The sequence below is a fragment of the Theropithecus gelada genome, chromosome 20 (genome assembly GCF_003255815.1).
Source record: "Theropithecus gelada isolate Dixy chromosome 20, Tgel_1.0, whole genome shotgun sequence".
Taxonomy (NCBI): Eukaryota; Metazoa; Chordata; class Mammalia; order Primates; family Cercopithecidae; genus Theropithecus; species Theropithecus gelada.
Window position 1 is genome coordinate 34,136,330 of NC_037688.1, and position 15,715 is coordinate 34,152,044.

General features: G+C 36.0%; 1 protein-coding gene across 1 annotated transcript in view; it reads left to right on the forward strand.

The window, feature by feature from the left end:
- CNTNAP4 (contactin associated protein like 4) overlaps positions 1-15,715 on the forward strand; it is a 292,160-nt gene that overhangs the window by 267,765 nt on the left and 8,680 nt on the right. The window contains exons 17-20 of the mRNA XM_025369727.1: positions 752-991; positions 3,319-3,543; positions 5,233-5,366; positions 6,180-6,267. Coding sequence (XP_025225512.1) covers positions 752-991; positions 3,319-3,543; positions 5,233-5,366; positions 6,180-6,267 — 687 coding nt within the window. The remainder of the gene's footprint in view (positions 1-751; positions 992-3,318; positions 3,544-5,232; positions 5,367-6,179; positions 6,268-15,715) is intronic.

Sequence of the window (15,715 nt, forward strand, 5' to 3'; positions counted from 1 at the left end):
TTTGAGAATCTCTACCTTAGAATAATAGGGTCTGATTCCAACCAAACATTGTAGACCTCTTCAAGGGTGACTTAATAAGTACATATGGTTATATATGCAATGAATGTTATATCACTTGTTTCTGTATCGATCCCCTTTTGCAATTTTGTTAAGAATCTTTCCAAGCATAAAACACTGAACACTAGACTAACCTTTAGAAAAACAATCACTGCGAAATATGTCAGACAAAAACAAATAATCTGACATTCAATTACCATTTTTTCAATGAATGGATAACAACCAAAGGACCATATCAATGCACCATCAGAAGATCTCAAGGATTCCTTCGTAATTCTCACAAAGTTAAAACTCTACCAGAATTACGATCGGGTTTAAATATGAAGGACAAACCACACTTACCCAGCAATATATACTTATTAAAATTCCCAGAAAGTAGTTTCTACATTAAAATAGCGATACATGTCACTGTTATTTTGAATGAGAGTATTGTATAACCTTTATTTTATTCCTCAATTTAAAGATCAATAAATATTTTTTAGAAAAAAATATGTAACATAGTCAACTTTAAAATAAATTGAATTAAAGCTGTGTCTTTCTTGGAGTCTATATTTGGCCATGAATTGTGTTTCCAAAATTATATTTGCTCATCCATTTTTTTGCTGTTCTCTGTAAGGCCTCAGTTTTGTTTGGTCTTTAAATGCTGAATAAAACACCTAGGAACATGTTTGCATTTGCAGTATTTCCCTTTTAGGTGGAACGGCCACCAGACAAAGAGGCTTTCTGGGCTGCATTCGGTCTCTGCAGTTGAATGGGATGACCCTGGATTTGGAAGAAAGAGCCCAGGTGACTCCAGAAGTGCAGCCGGGTTGTAGGGGACATTGCAGCAGCTATGGGAAGTTATGCCGCAATGGAGGGAAATGCAGAGAAAGACCCATTGGGTTCTTTTGTGACTGCACTTTCTCTGCATACACAGGGCCATTCTGCTCAAATGGTAAGTGTGGCACGGAAGACTGTAAGAGGAAAAATTATTCAATGTGAATTAAATGTCTGCCAGTTCTTTTCTTTCCAGCTATTTGAAACACACAAAAAATCAATTTGAGTTTCTTCGGCAAAGAATCTATTGAATGTAAAGAATAGATACAAGATCCTGGTGATAAGACAGCATCATATATTCAAAGTTGGAGTCCATCATATTTCATTACTTAAATGTTTGACTCAAACTAGTCTTTGTTGATGATAAATCCATTGATAGTCTCTTTTATGTATTTTAAAGTGTTAGTTGCTCAGTCTGCTTTTTTATACCTAACATTGATTCTCTTAAATAATGTGGTTGTCAACACCCTGCCCCATGGTGCTGTTCTTTATTTTAAAATCATTTAAAGCATTACTTTTGTTTTGTTTTGTTTTGTTTTGAGACAGAGTCTCACTCTGTCACTCTGTCACCCAGCCTGGAGTGCAATGGTACCAGCTCAGCTCACCACAACCTCCACCTCCCAGGTTCCAGCGATTCTTCTGCCTCAGCCTCCCGAGTAGCTGGGATTACAGGAGCCCATAACTATGCCTGGTGAATTTTTGTATTTTTAGTAGAGAGAGGGTTTCACCATGTTGCCCAGGCTGGTTTCAAATTCCTGACCTCAAGTGATCCACCCGCCTGAGCCTCCCAAAGTGCTGGGATTACAGACATGAGCCCCCATGCCTGGCGCTGTTGCTATTATATTTGTTGAAGATACTCAACAATGCAAGGATATTTCAGATGCATTTATTTTTATTTTTATTTGTTTGAGTTTTTTAGGCATATTTTTTCCAGAAATATAAACAGTATACCATTAAATATTGATGCATTATAAAAATAGACACACTTATACATTAATCATACATTTTATTGTATGATATATTGAATATCTGCTGGTGAAATAAAATAGCAGAATAGTTTTCAGCTTCTCTCATTCTCTGATATACGTTGTGGAAGAAGGAAAGAACAGTTGTAGGATTAAGTGTTCTGGACAGACTTCTATGAATATATAAACATTTATTCTTTCATAGTTCCTCATAGAAGACTGACATCCAATTTAAATTCAATTACTTTAAAGTGTGTCTTGGCTATTGAACCTTTTCCTGAAGGAGGCTAACAAAACTTGGCTCCAAATTAAAACAACTCCTGACTTACAAAGAAAGCATGAGGATGAGCTAATAAAAAGTTTGCCATATGTACTTTTCAAGTCATCTGCTTTTCTCAGGAATAATCTATAATTTACAAATCAACTTGTGATCATAATCATATACTGTTGGTACCATTCTAGGACACCTTTCATATTTAAAGTGATAATTAAGACCATTTGTTTAAAATAACGTCTTCGTTTTTTGGATATAAATAATTTCCAGTTCATCTTGCTAAGTGCAACTATAAATGTTACTCTGTATGCACATATTATATTGAATATAAAATGTATGTTATAGATAATAAAATAATGAAACAATAAAAAACCCTAAAATGTCAAGGGAGTCTAAACATTACTGTGTGATCCAGTAAGTATCATCTACAACTTGTATTCAATAACCAGTCCTTTTTTAGTAATGAAGAGAAGCAGATTCGGGGATTTAAAATGAGTTATTTCTTCTGCCATCCTCTTCATTTTCATACATATGTATTTGGTGTGTGTGTGAGAGAGAGAGGGGAAGAAAGAAGAGAGAGAATTTGGGATATTAATCTCATACAAGAAAAATATTACACTTTCGTAAAATGATTTAAAAGAGGTTGGTTAGTTCCATTTGTTGATGCTATTTCCCTCTCTCATGTTAATATTAGACTTGGCTTTCTTTTTATAGTACACAACAACTATGAGAAAATGTTTAGACCTAAAGGAAAATTTCTGCCTCTCGATCCTGGGAAAGAAGAGAGTCAAGCATCCTTCCTTCCTATTTTGTAGATAGGATGCCCTAGACTTCCTTTAAGATACGCTTCATTTAAGATTAGTGTGTACTATCTGCACGTAATAGATGGGAGTTAAAATGTAAATTAAAAAGTAGATGATCAAGGAGATAGAAGACAAGCCTTGTTTGTGTTTGAACTCAGAAAGCATTTAACTTTGAACTGTAAAATTATAATAGTGCATTAATTATGTGTGATTTTAAGAGAAAGCCATTTCAAAGATCATTATGAAAGCTCTATTAATTTACTTTATTATTTGATTCTAGTTTGGTGTTGGTTCTTCTATCTATGCAACTCATTATTTAAAGAAACTAAAACATTAATTATTGTAACTAAAGCAAGATTCTTGTACTTAAAATTTTTAAGAAAAAATATATATGTTGTTTCAGAGATTTCTGCATATTTTGGATCTGGCTCGTCCGTGATCTACAATTTTCAAGAAAATTATCTTTTAAGTAAAAACTCCAGCTCCCACGCTGCTTCATTTCATGGTGATATGAAGCTGAGCAGAGAAATGATCAAATTTAGTTTCCGAACAACACGAACACCAAGCTTGCTGCTTTTTGTGAGCTCCTTTTACAAAGAATACCTTTCTGTTATCATTGCCAAAAATGGTGAGTTCTTTTTAGATGAGAGAGAGCAAATTAAATTAGAACACCAGCTCTGTAATAATATGGATCATTCTTGTGTTCTGGTTTCTCAAACTACAAACAGAAAAATGGAATGTGCCTGTTTTTTTGTATTCACAGTTTTAATACTATCCTGTAAGTATAATCTAAAAGGATTATTTAAAATGATTAAGATGGCTTTATCTCTTTATAATTTTTGATAATTTTACATATTCAATGTATGATTTTATTTATATAAAACACTTACTATATTATTGTTAGAAGCTCCTTGACTATTCCATATGAATATCTATATTTGTTTTGTAGTTCATTTGGAAATAAGGTATCCTGTTGTACATAAGTATTTCCTGCAAATCAAAGCAAGGAAACATTAAGGGAGTGTTAATAAACCAGCATTATGGATAAGAATATGTCCACAAGATGACCTTTTAGTTGTACTTTTAGTTAAAAAAATCATCATGGGAAAAAAATGGTGTATCCATGCAGTGTTAAGGGCATGTAGATTAGGAAATGTGTTTCCTACAGAAAACCATTTACTGCTATTTTTCTCTTTCCCATATCTGGATTAAAGGAAAAAATTTTGGAAATAACTTCTCTGGATAAGAAAAGCAAACATACAAACATGCGACTATATCATTTCAACTAATTCAAATATATCCCAAGGGTATTGAACACCAAAATAAAAATAAGATTGTTCGATAAGTGTATTTATTCGTACTGTGCCTTTTGAGCTTGAAGCTGATTTATATATTATGGCATTTTCTTCATCAAATTGAAAGATATCCTGTGAAATAAATTAATTGACATCTCTGCAGGCAATTAAATGAGTAGTACTAATTCTGATGGTAAATTTGGCTTAAAATCATTAATCTTACCATTATTTCATTTCAAAGTCTATGACCATGACCACTGGACATATTTCTTATCTTTAGTAAAACTACATTTGCCTTTCATAATTTCATTAATTGTTGTATTTCCAGAGTGTGAGATATATTTTTAAAATATTGTAGAAACAGAATATTATTGCAATATTAAACAATAGCTTGGCATTTCAGAAATATTTAATATTATTTTTTAAGTGAGAAGCTAGTGCCTAGATTTGCATATGCTTAATCTGAGATCTTGATGTTAAATTAAAGACTTGCAGGAAAGAGAGTGCTTATGTGCAACCTACTTGGTCTTGATTTTGAAAATACAGTATTGCAATTTCACTTGGAAACTGACTCTTGGGGATTATAAGAAGCTATCTTCCGGCCGGGCGCGGTGGCTCACGCCTGTAATCCCAGCACTTTGGGAGGCCGAGGCGGGCGGATCACAAGGTCAGGAGATCGAGACCACGGTGAAACCTCGTCTCTACTAAAAATACAAAAAATTAGCCGGGCGCGGTTGTGGGCGCCTGTAGTCCCAGCTACTTGGGAGGCTGAGGCAGGAGAATGGCGTGAACCCGGGAGGCGGAGCTTGCAGTGAGCTGAGATCCGGCCACTGCACTCCAGCCTGGGCGACAGAGCGAGACTCCGTCTCAAAAAAAAAAAAAAAAAAAAAAAAAAAAGAAGCTATCTTCCAATTTTTCCCTTGAAATGAATAAATAGCAACAAAACATGACTCTGATTTTTAAGTAAGCCGTTCTCAAAGTATGATTTTTACTAAAAGAGTCACAATTTTTCCCCACTCTAGGAAGTTTGCAGATCAGGTACAAGCTAAATAGATATCAAGAGCCTGATGTTGTTAACTTTGATGTTAAAAACATGGCTGACGGACAACTTCACCACGTAGTGATTCACAGAGAAGAAGGAGTGGTCTTTATAGAGGTAACGTAGTAAATTCAGCAGCAGCAATCATTTTAATGGCTCTCCAGCATGAAGGATCTCGAGCAGAAATTTGATAATGAACACAATAAGCAGAGACACTTTCAGTGGTCTTCTTCTGTAGATAATAGACCTCAAATATAGTCAGGGTTTTCTTAAGCAATAAGATGTTGTTCATTATATTATTAATGTCAGATACTTAAAATCCTGATCTTTTCTAACTTGTTTCTGCTCAGAAGGACAATGATGTCATAGTGTGCTACTGGTAGGACCATGGTTACGCTAATGAAACCGGTTTACTTTAGATAAATGCAGTAAGAAATCTATCAAAAATAATGATTATAATGTCAGAATTTTTGTTAATGATGTGAGTCACAGCAAAGAAGGTGGAATTATTCATGGAGCCAGTTTTTGAAGAAAAGCACTAATAATTTTTTGGTACCCTACCTAGAAGAAAATTTCTCAGCTGCCTACCTCAAATAAAAACACCAAGTAAAAGCGTTAAGGGGAAAAATAACCTTTTGTATCTTTTTGTTGGCTTCATCTATTTTGGATTCCTTATCCAGTGGAGAAAAATAAAATGATGCAAGGGGCTAGAAGGTAGGGTAGATGCACTGGCATCTGAAGGTAGTATAGAAATAAGGTAGAAAATCCTTTCTAAGTGGCTAAGTTTTTAAATTTTGTTTTTTTCTAAATGTTTGGGGCCATGCTAACAACTGCTTAATTTATCTTTTTCTCTTGTCCTCCTTTGCTTCCTGTCTTTTCAACTAAATGTCATCCATTTGGATGTTTTTATCTCGTGTAATAATTTTGTAGATTGACAATAATACAAGGAGACAAGTTCACCTGTCATCAGGCACAGAATTCAGTGCAGTCAAATCTCTGGTATTGGGCAGGATTTTAGGTAAGTGAAAGAAATAACCTTTCCCCTAACCATGATACATAAACATGGATCAGAAAAGTCATATCACACACACACACACACACACACACACACACTTCATCATGGCAAAGGAAATCCCTTGCCTATTTTGATTATGCAGTGAGTGATAATCAAGGTAGAGGCTTATGCAGGCATGAGTAGGGGCATCCTGCGTGATGAGCAAGCATCTTCCTTTGATGTTAAGGTCACCCTGGTCTCAGTCCTGTCTCAATAAAGCATAATGAAATACGGTATTCTCACATTTCAAAAATATTAAATAATGAAAAATAAAAATAGCAAAGTTGTATTAATTAGGTGCCAAATATACAAACTTTCCTCTAATGATAAAACTAAGATTAGATTTAAAAATGGAAGAAGAATGCAATTACTTTTCTTCTAGTTAGTTAGTATGCTTCAGGTTATGATTTGGATTCTATTTGCCTTGTTGCAATGTTGCCCTTGGCAGCCACGCTTGCTCAGATGCAATATAAATGCCTTATAATTCTTATTTATTTCCATCAATTACCTTTAATTACAGCACTGGAGTAGAAATGCACTGTTGCCATTTTAACATCAGAATATGTTCGCATTATTTTACACTTGCCAGCAAGGATTAAATTGAAAAGTAAATTTTAATAGATATTTCATTTTTGGTTATACATAAATCATTAAGAGTATTGGAATTTCACCTTATTGGGGGGAGGGGGGTTCTTGTAGCCTAATTTTTATTCCTAGTCTGGTATTTGACACTAATCTGAAATTTTTTGTCCACGATAGTAAATGGAATTTTAGTTTTTGACCTTTGCAGTTATTTGTACCTCAATTAATCATTCCTTATGTTGCCTGTACCTAATCTCAGAATCTTGAGAATGTTTGATTAAACCCGTAGGTGAATGATCAAAATATTGGCCCTTCAGAAGGTTAATAGTTCAGTGAATAAATATTTATAGGCTTTCAAGTACTATGATGAGCACCAAGATTATGTGTTCTTATTCTCTAAACAAACAGGGGAAATACCATGAATTGCAATGTTCTTCCCCTGTCTATAGTGGACACAAAAAATATGTGCAAAGTACTGCTTAGATGTTTGGAAGCTTGACTGAAAAATTCCATGGGAGGCCCACAGTGTTATTATATAAATCCAGCTATTTAAGACTGACATGTGTATCATTTACTCTAAGACTATGTGTATAGCCAATAATATATTTAGCATGAAATGATGATTCCACTTTATTCTATAGCTTTAAAATTGATTCAAGTCTTGTCCCCTGATGTATAATTAACAGATAAGACAACGTGCACTCTTAAGTCTGTGCACATGACGATTAGCTTTAAACTAAACTTCAGATACATAGAAAAACATGGCTAGGCTCTCCCTTTGTTAAAAGAGAATATACTTAGTTATTTCATATTTAGTATTGGGAAATATTTATAGCTATTTCAGGCCACTGTGGAGGTAAGAACATTAGTGTCTAGGAGACTGTTCAGCTCGGGGTCTGTAACCCTTTAGCTCTGCCTATTTACCTTTGGATATGTAACTAGGATATTTCTGAATATTATTTTTTAAACAATGTTCAAGGGTCTTATTCCATTTATAGCTATGGCATAGCTTAGGAAGCCAAAGAGAATTGTAAAAATCTAAACAAACAAGCAGCAACAAAAACAAAGCCTCAACTGTTTTAACTGTGGGATCGATCTACTTCCCTACAGATGGCTGTCAGCTTTGGGGGAGGTAAGCATGCAGGTGGCTGGGGAAGGGATGAAAGCCCCAGATAGGCCCAGGATGAGGCAAAGATGTAGGGATCATAGGGTGGAGCCCCAACCTCTGCAATGAGGCAGTCTGTCTGAAAACCTCTTTGCTGAACATCACGCTCACAGAAGACTCTTCCTTGTTCTGTCCTCACTTAAGCCCACCTTTGCACATAACTATTATTATTCACAGAATTAAAAATATGTGCAACTGTGATTTGGAAGAGTCCTCATCCCCCAAACTCTACATTAGTACAGTAGATGCCATTAATGAGTGGAATCATAAGCTGATACTCCATTCACAGATGTCAAGAAGAAATACTAAGTAGGTTTTCTATGCAAGATATTATACCACTGTGAGTAGAAATATATTCAATATATTATAAAACAATTGGGAAGCTGATTTTCATCCTATAAGGAGGATTGTATTAACCAAACAGTAGAATAACATTCAGTGTATATATAGTCGTTTCCCTTTTTCTAATTGAATAAGGGAGATTCCTATAGAATTAAAGATGTTAAGGTTTTTTACTCATGAGTTGCATATTATTCAAATATGCATATCATATATGCTGAAAAATAAAAGTCCAGATTGAGCAATGAGCTTTATGGGCTCAGTCAACTCACTCTCCTAAAAGTGTAAGTGACAATTGATTTGGCATATGCCTAAGGTATGGATCTTGATTAGGGACTAATCATTTGTAATTCAAAGCTAACTTTAGGGACTAATCATTTGTAATTCAAAGGTAATTCAACTGGTAACTTATGATCAAATTTTGTGTGGTATATGAATTTATGGCAAAATGTTACATAGTACATCCTTGTATTTTAATGCAGTGTATTTATAGTGAAATAGATCAAGAGTTATTAATATTTCAAAGAGAATTGTGCTGTCTTGAAGTCACTTATTGTGTTAGTCCAGGTCCTCCAAACAACAGCTGTGAAGACAGGATTAAGCATGTGAGGACTTTATTAAGGGAACAATGACGTAAGAGAAAATGGGGGTGAGCTGGCTAAGGCACACAGGACCGTTAGATGTCCATGACACTCTGTCTACAGGGATGGAGAGAGAGAGGGAAAATTAGACGGAAGCACAGAAGTGTCTCAGACCAATGTGCAGTCTAAGAAAGATTTAGCAAAATGTTTAGGGAGCCATTGAGTTAAAGTCATCCTCCAGAGGAGTCCCTTGTTTGCCAGGGATGAGTCTGCCTTGGAATGCCTGCTGTGACCCGCCATTGCTTGGGGGCAGTCCATGGAAAACATGGCCTTGGTGCAAGCATGAGGATGGATTTCAGAGCCCAGCAGTTGGGACCCTTGGTCAATCATTCTCCCTGTAGTCGGTGGTCTTTGAGGCGCATTCTCATGTTTCCGCACTTATCAAATATGTTTTGTATTTTTGTAAACCCAGGTGACTCCTTGATTCACATATTAAATATATACCTTGTGGTCACCTACCATGTAAATGGAGAATCCCACTCAACAAGGTGGACATTACATCTGCCCTTACAGAGCTTATGGCAGTGGGGATTTCGATAATCATGAAAGCAAAATGTGCCTTTGTATTGACATGAGTATAATGTGCCCCAATATTGCTTTAGATAAAGTAGTCCCAAATTACCCTCCAAATTAAAATGTATTAAAATTCTTCTATTTTTATACTTTCTGCATATTTCTTCTAAGGGAGTAGCATATAAACATTGCCAAATTTTTTTGGAGTTGTAATTTGCCTACAATTACAACAAAAGACTTAAGTATATAACTATCACATGCTTTTTCAAATGGAAAAAGAGATATAAAGGAAACACTTTCCCTCTCTTGACTTTTTCTAGTACTCGTTTCTTAAATGTAGAAAGGATTCTAAGGGTAATTTTGAATTGCTGACACTGTTAAAAAAAACTTTGCTAGCAGATACTAAGAAAGGTGGGTGAATTTTAAGAAACAATATCAAACTACTATGATGGCATGGTAACCATTTCTAACTGCTTGTTACAATTAAAATATAGAAGTACTTAATAACTTTGGAAATAATAATATATTGATGGTTTAGAGCTACGGTGGGAAGATCAAGGTTTTAGTTAAACAGCTCAGTTCAGATCCTCCCATAATCAACAGACTCTATTGCATTTGTTTTTTGTATTAAATTTTGCTGTAAAATTAAGCTCTTGAGTTCTATTCCTGGAGACTTTTATATGTTAGATTAGTTTTATGATTTATTTATGTAAAAACTGAGAGATTGTTTTCACTCTTTCTCAGCATATAGCTTTTATATATTAGATATGATGGTCCATAATAGTCATTTGTCTTTTTGGGGGCTGCAGAGCCAAGATGTACTCTCAAATTACTGCAGTGGAGGTTTAAGCCAGATGTAAATAAAGTGTGTAGGAAAAGTCAGTCTACTCAATCTCCTCTGAAGAGCTTTAAGAGAAATCTCCAGTGTGTCAGGAATTCTCTATGTAAAACTCGCTTCAGTGCTCAGAAGTGAGGCAAAAGGTGACCTAGGTAAATTAAGGGAACTGTGATTTTATAAATATATCATGAAATGACTTTCAAAATAATGGATTGGTTATTTTAAAAGCATGTTTTAAAAGGAAAGTGCAAGTTAGAGCAAGAAAAGTAAAAACAAAATCTATCTTACAATCTTTAAAAAAATGAATCAGGTCCATTGTTTTTTAAAATTTTTAATAATTAAAATGTCTTAGACTGTCTTCAGTGCATAGCATGACTTTCTTCTTGTGAAGGCTTTAGTTGATTCTAGAGGGTTAGTTATATTATATTAAGCTGGCCATATCTAGAAACTTATTCTCGTAATCATAATACATGAAAATAGATCAGAGATGTCATGTTTCAAATCCAAAGAACATTCATGATATTGAAAGAAACACATTACGTGATTTTAATAGTAGAACAAATGATAACTTGGAAGTTGAGATTTTTGTCAGAAGCACATATAGTCATGAGCATGTGGTCCCGTGGGGTGGGCAAGTGTATTCCTCTGACAATGATGTTACAGGTAAAGCTTTTTATTTGGCAGCCAAGCATAATAACACTTGGAACTCTACTTACACTTAAAAAAAATACCAAATGATAAAAGCAAGAGTCACCAATCCAAAATTATATATTTTCAGGTGCCTCAAATCTAGAAACCTTCATACAATGATAAAACAAGAATTTCAAAAATAAAAAGGAGAAAGGGATTGTTTGTTTATTTAATTACTAACATGGCTTAAAAGGTGCTCACACCAGCCAGGCACGGTGGCTCATGCCTGTAATCCCAGCACTTTGGGAGGCCAAGGCGGGTGGATCACGAGGTCAGGAGGTTGAGATCATCCTGGCCAACGTGGTGAAACCCCATCTTTACTAAAATACAAAAATTAGCTGGGCGTGGTAGCATGTGCCTGTAGTTCCACCTACTCAGGAGGCTGAGGCAGGGGGAATCGCTTGAACAGGAGAGGCGGAGGTTGCAGTGAGCTGAGATCGCACCATTGCACTCCATCCTGGTGACAGAGCAAGACTCCATCTCAAAAACAAACAAACAAACAAAAAATGCCCACACCAGGGATAAGTAAAATATAAAGCCCCAGTTAGGCACTGATGCTAATATGTGAGTGAGTTTATTAAAGAATAGACATCCATGTAAGGAAGAGAAAGGAAGGGATTGGCTGGGGTGTGAACAAGGAAGCTGTGAAGTGGAGAGAGGGCACTGCGCAGCCACAACAAGGAGATGCTAGAAGATCAGATGATCAGGGGTTCCTAAACCGCAGGCCACGGATCAGTACTGCGCTGCACCGCAGTAGATGAGTGGTGGGCAGTCAAGCAAGCGAAGCTTCATCTGTATTTACAAACACTCCCCATGGCTTGCATGACCACCTGGGCTCTGCCTCCTGTCAGATCAGCCACAGCATTAGATTCTCATAGGAGTGAGAACCCTATTGTGAACTGCACATTTGAGGGATCTAGGTTGTGTGCTCATTATGAGAATCTAATGCCCGATGACCTGTCACCATCTCCCATCACCCCCAGATGGGACCATCTAGTTGCAAGAAGAGAAGCTCAGGGCTCCCACTGATTCTACATTATGGCCAATCGTATAATTACTTCATTATATATTACAGTGCATAATAGAAAGAAAGTGCACAATAAATGTAATGCACTTGAATCGTTCCGAAACCATCCCCCCCACTCCCATCTGTGGGAAAGCTCTCTGCCTTGAAACTGGTCCCTGGTGCCAAAAAGGTTGGGGACCACTGAGTCTGATGATATTCCAAAGGACTAATCAGAATCAGAGCAGAGATAATTGAATTCTACCAGCATTGTCTGTTAAATGTAATGGGGTGTTAGAGATGCTTCTCACGCCATCATAGTATAATTTAATATTATTACATAAAAATTATCCCCCTTGCTTGATATCTGCTTGTAATGCTTGCTAATGTTGATTGGAGTGAAAATTGTCGCTATAGTTCATCCTCATTTGTAGAAATGAGTACTAGAGGATGGAAAAAAAGCATTTCATTTCTTTCTGGTCTTCCCTGTGAAAAGGCAGATAGTCTAATGTCATGTCTTTAAGTACTTTGTTCACAATGTACATAAGTTCCAATGCCAAAGTGAATGATTTGTCAATCAGCTTCCTCAGGATAAATATTTACTAGAAAATTATATAAAAAGAAATCTCTCTGGGATGTAATTAATTAAAGGAAATATACACATATAAAGTTGTTTTGCCAATTCATTAAGCCATTACTGGATCACAATTCCAACACATGGGGAAAAAAAAGATCTCAATTAAGATATTTACATAATCTTATTAAAGTTGTATAAAACCTCTCATGGGAAAATATGCCCACATTTTGAATAATGATATAATTTAACACTCTGTAAAAATGACTGAAAAAAATCACTACTCGAAAGTTGAATGAAATTTATAATTACCATTTGTTATTTTTTGTGTCAAATACGTAATGGCACAAGAACACTAACAATAGTGTGTTGATAATTCATGATGGGAGTGGTAAAAACCAGGTTGCATCAAATTAACTTGGTTGACATTCATCCATCATTAATAGGGTGTGCTACATTTGCTTTTTATCTCCAAAACTCATTGTAAAATTAAGTTCTGAGTTCTGTTCATTTTTATGTTATAGGAGTTTTCTATAAGCCTGGAGATTATTTTCACTCGTTCTGAGTAGTAGCTTGGGTATATTTAGAGGCGATGACCCATAGGGATCATTTATCTCTTTTGAGTCTGCAGAGCTCAGGAAGCACACTCAGGTTTCTGCAGTGGCAATTTAGGCCAGATGTAAATAAAATGTGTGGTCTGAGAGAAGAGGATGTCTACTCAGTCTCCCCAGAAGAGCTTTAGAGGCAATCTTCCATCTCAAGGATATTTTGAGTAAAACCAGCTTCAAAGCCAAAGGGGTACAAAAGAAAGTTTAATTAGCTTACCTGTAAGTACACTGTGATTTTTGCAAGCATCTTGTAACATGACATGTAAGATGAGAGGTTATGCTGAAAGCAAAAGAGAAATACCTGTCACTGTTAAGGTAGCTGCCTGTACATAACTTGTGCATTAATCAGGCTTTCAAGTTTATAACTCAGTACAGTCGGTTTGGTTGGCAAACAAATACCTTTTATGATAAACTGCCTCTTTATCCGCATAGTATTTTTTGTCTGCTTTGCCATTTTACTTTCCCACTAACTCTTTTTGTGTTGAGTCCCTGGTGGAATTGCATAAAGTAGTAAAAGTGCACCGTTCAGTTCTAGCCCTGGCTCTCTTGATTTGTTGCACCATTTTTTTTGGGGGGGGGCAAGTCTTCTTTATGGATTCCAGACATTGAGATCTTTCTTTTTAAATGACTCCTTCTCATAGGTAGGACTTATAAAGTACTTCATTCTCTGAGTTTTAATTTTTTTGTTTATACCACAGGAAATTTCATAAACCACTCCTTGTAATTGTTGTTACATGTATTGTCACATCTTTCAAAAAAACAGTCGTTTCTCTGTCATAGAAGGGCACTTCACTAAATTCTAATTTCTCAGTACTCCATTTTTCTTGTAGGCCTTTTTGTTAAAAGATTTCTTCTTTTTACAAGCAGAAGTCACTCCCTTTATTGGAAAATACATGAGGATTACTCTTTAACAGGCCCAAATACCCAGAAGTCTGAGTCAGTTAAGGATTGTTATGACAAGAAACACCTAAAACATGATTGTTTGGTCCAGATTTCTGTGAAGCAGGAGACATTGTCATCAGTTTCTCCCTCCACCTACCCTGTTCTAACATATTACACTGTGTTGGCTTTTTGGGAGTCAGATAACAAGAAAAACTTATATTTTTGTCCATTGGCTTATTAGCACAATTGTCAAAGCAGATATCTGATGCTATGTATTTCTAAGGCCAGCTCTGCTTATGAGCAACTTAATATAGCTGTTAATTTTGTTTGCACTCAATTCTGGGAGGATGGCTGCTGAGTTGCTTATAGTTTTCCTCCACTTCCGATTCGAATTCTACACCATAGATGCTTCTGAAATGAGTTGCTGGTCCAGGCGGACAGGCAGGGGGATCCTGGAGGGAACCAGTGAGGAGGTTCTTGTGGGGCTTTGTACCTTCTCAGTTGGAAGAAAGTCCAGGGGCCGGCCTAGAAGAATCTCGGTGGGGGCGGGGGGAATTTGAATTGCTGGATCTTGGGGATTGCTTGCCTTACAGAGGTCCCTGGACCCCATGGGGAAAGATAAGCATTAGAAAATATTAATGTGCCCATTTTCTCTGTTTCTCAAGATGCTGAGATGACCTGAAATTAGGGCCATGCCCTCTCTGTCCCAAGGTTGGGTGAGGAGAGGTTTCCTCTCAGGGCCGTGGCCTACAGCTCTGCTCCTGGTCCACCCAGACCACCGCACTGTCTACGTGCCCTGGGTGTGAGCCACCTAAGGTGGTCAGTGGCTGGGTACCAGCAAACAGATTAAAAATTAAACTAACAAACCAACTCCAGACTTAAAACCATTCAACATCAATAAAAGGAGAAAAAAATTAAACCAAAATGATTTTCTATCAAAATAAAGCTATTCAAGGAGACAGACAACAACATGAGTGAGGCTCAGTAAGAGTACTTTAAGGAGATTCTCATAAAGCAAGAAAAAGACCTTGAGGATCTACAAAATATGATTTTTTTTTTCCCAAACAAAGAATTTAAAAGGAAAGAATGATCTTTTTTCTACTTGATTTTGCATCTGGAAGATCAAGTGAATGAAGTATTTGACCCACAGAGATATAAGTCCTAAATAATAGAAATCAGGAGGGAAATAAAATGAATTTAGAGAATATATAGAGGAGACCTAATGTGAAAAATTGGCATTCTAAGAGAATAAAAAGGATGAAGGTGAAACACTAATCGTGTGCACAATATATGAAATTTTCCAAGCTAAATAAAAACTTTGTGTCTGAGATTGAAAGGGCTTATCATGTTCTATGCAGAATACTGAGATAAGATACACACTTAGGGACAATCTGATGAAAATTCAAAAATCACAGGGTATCTTACAAATATTGAAAAAGAAGTAATACAGCCAGAAGATGCTGGAATAATATCCATAGTGTATTAAGGGAGTAGGGCTGCAAAAAAAGTCACCCTTAAAATAAATACATAAATATAACGTAATCCATCAGGATAATTTTCTTTTCCAGTTACAGCCA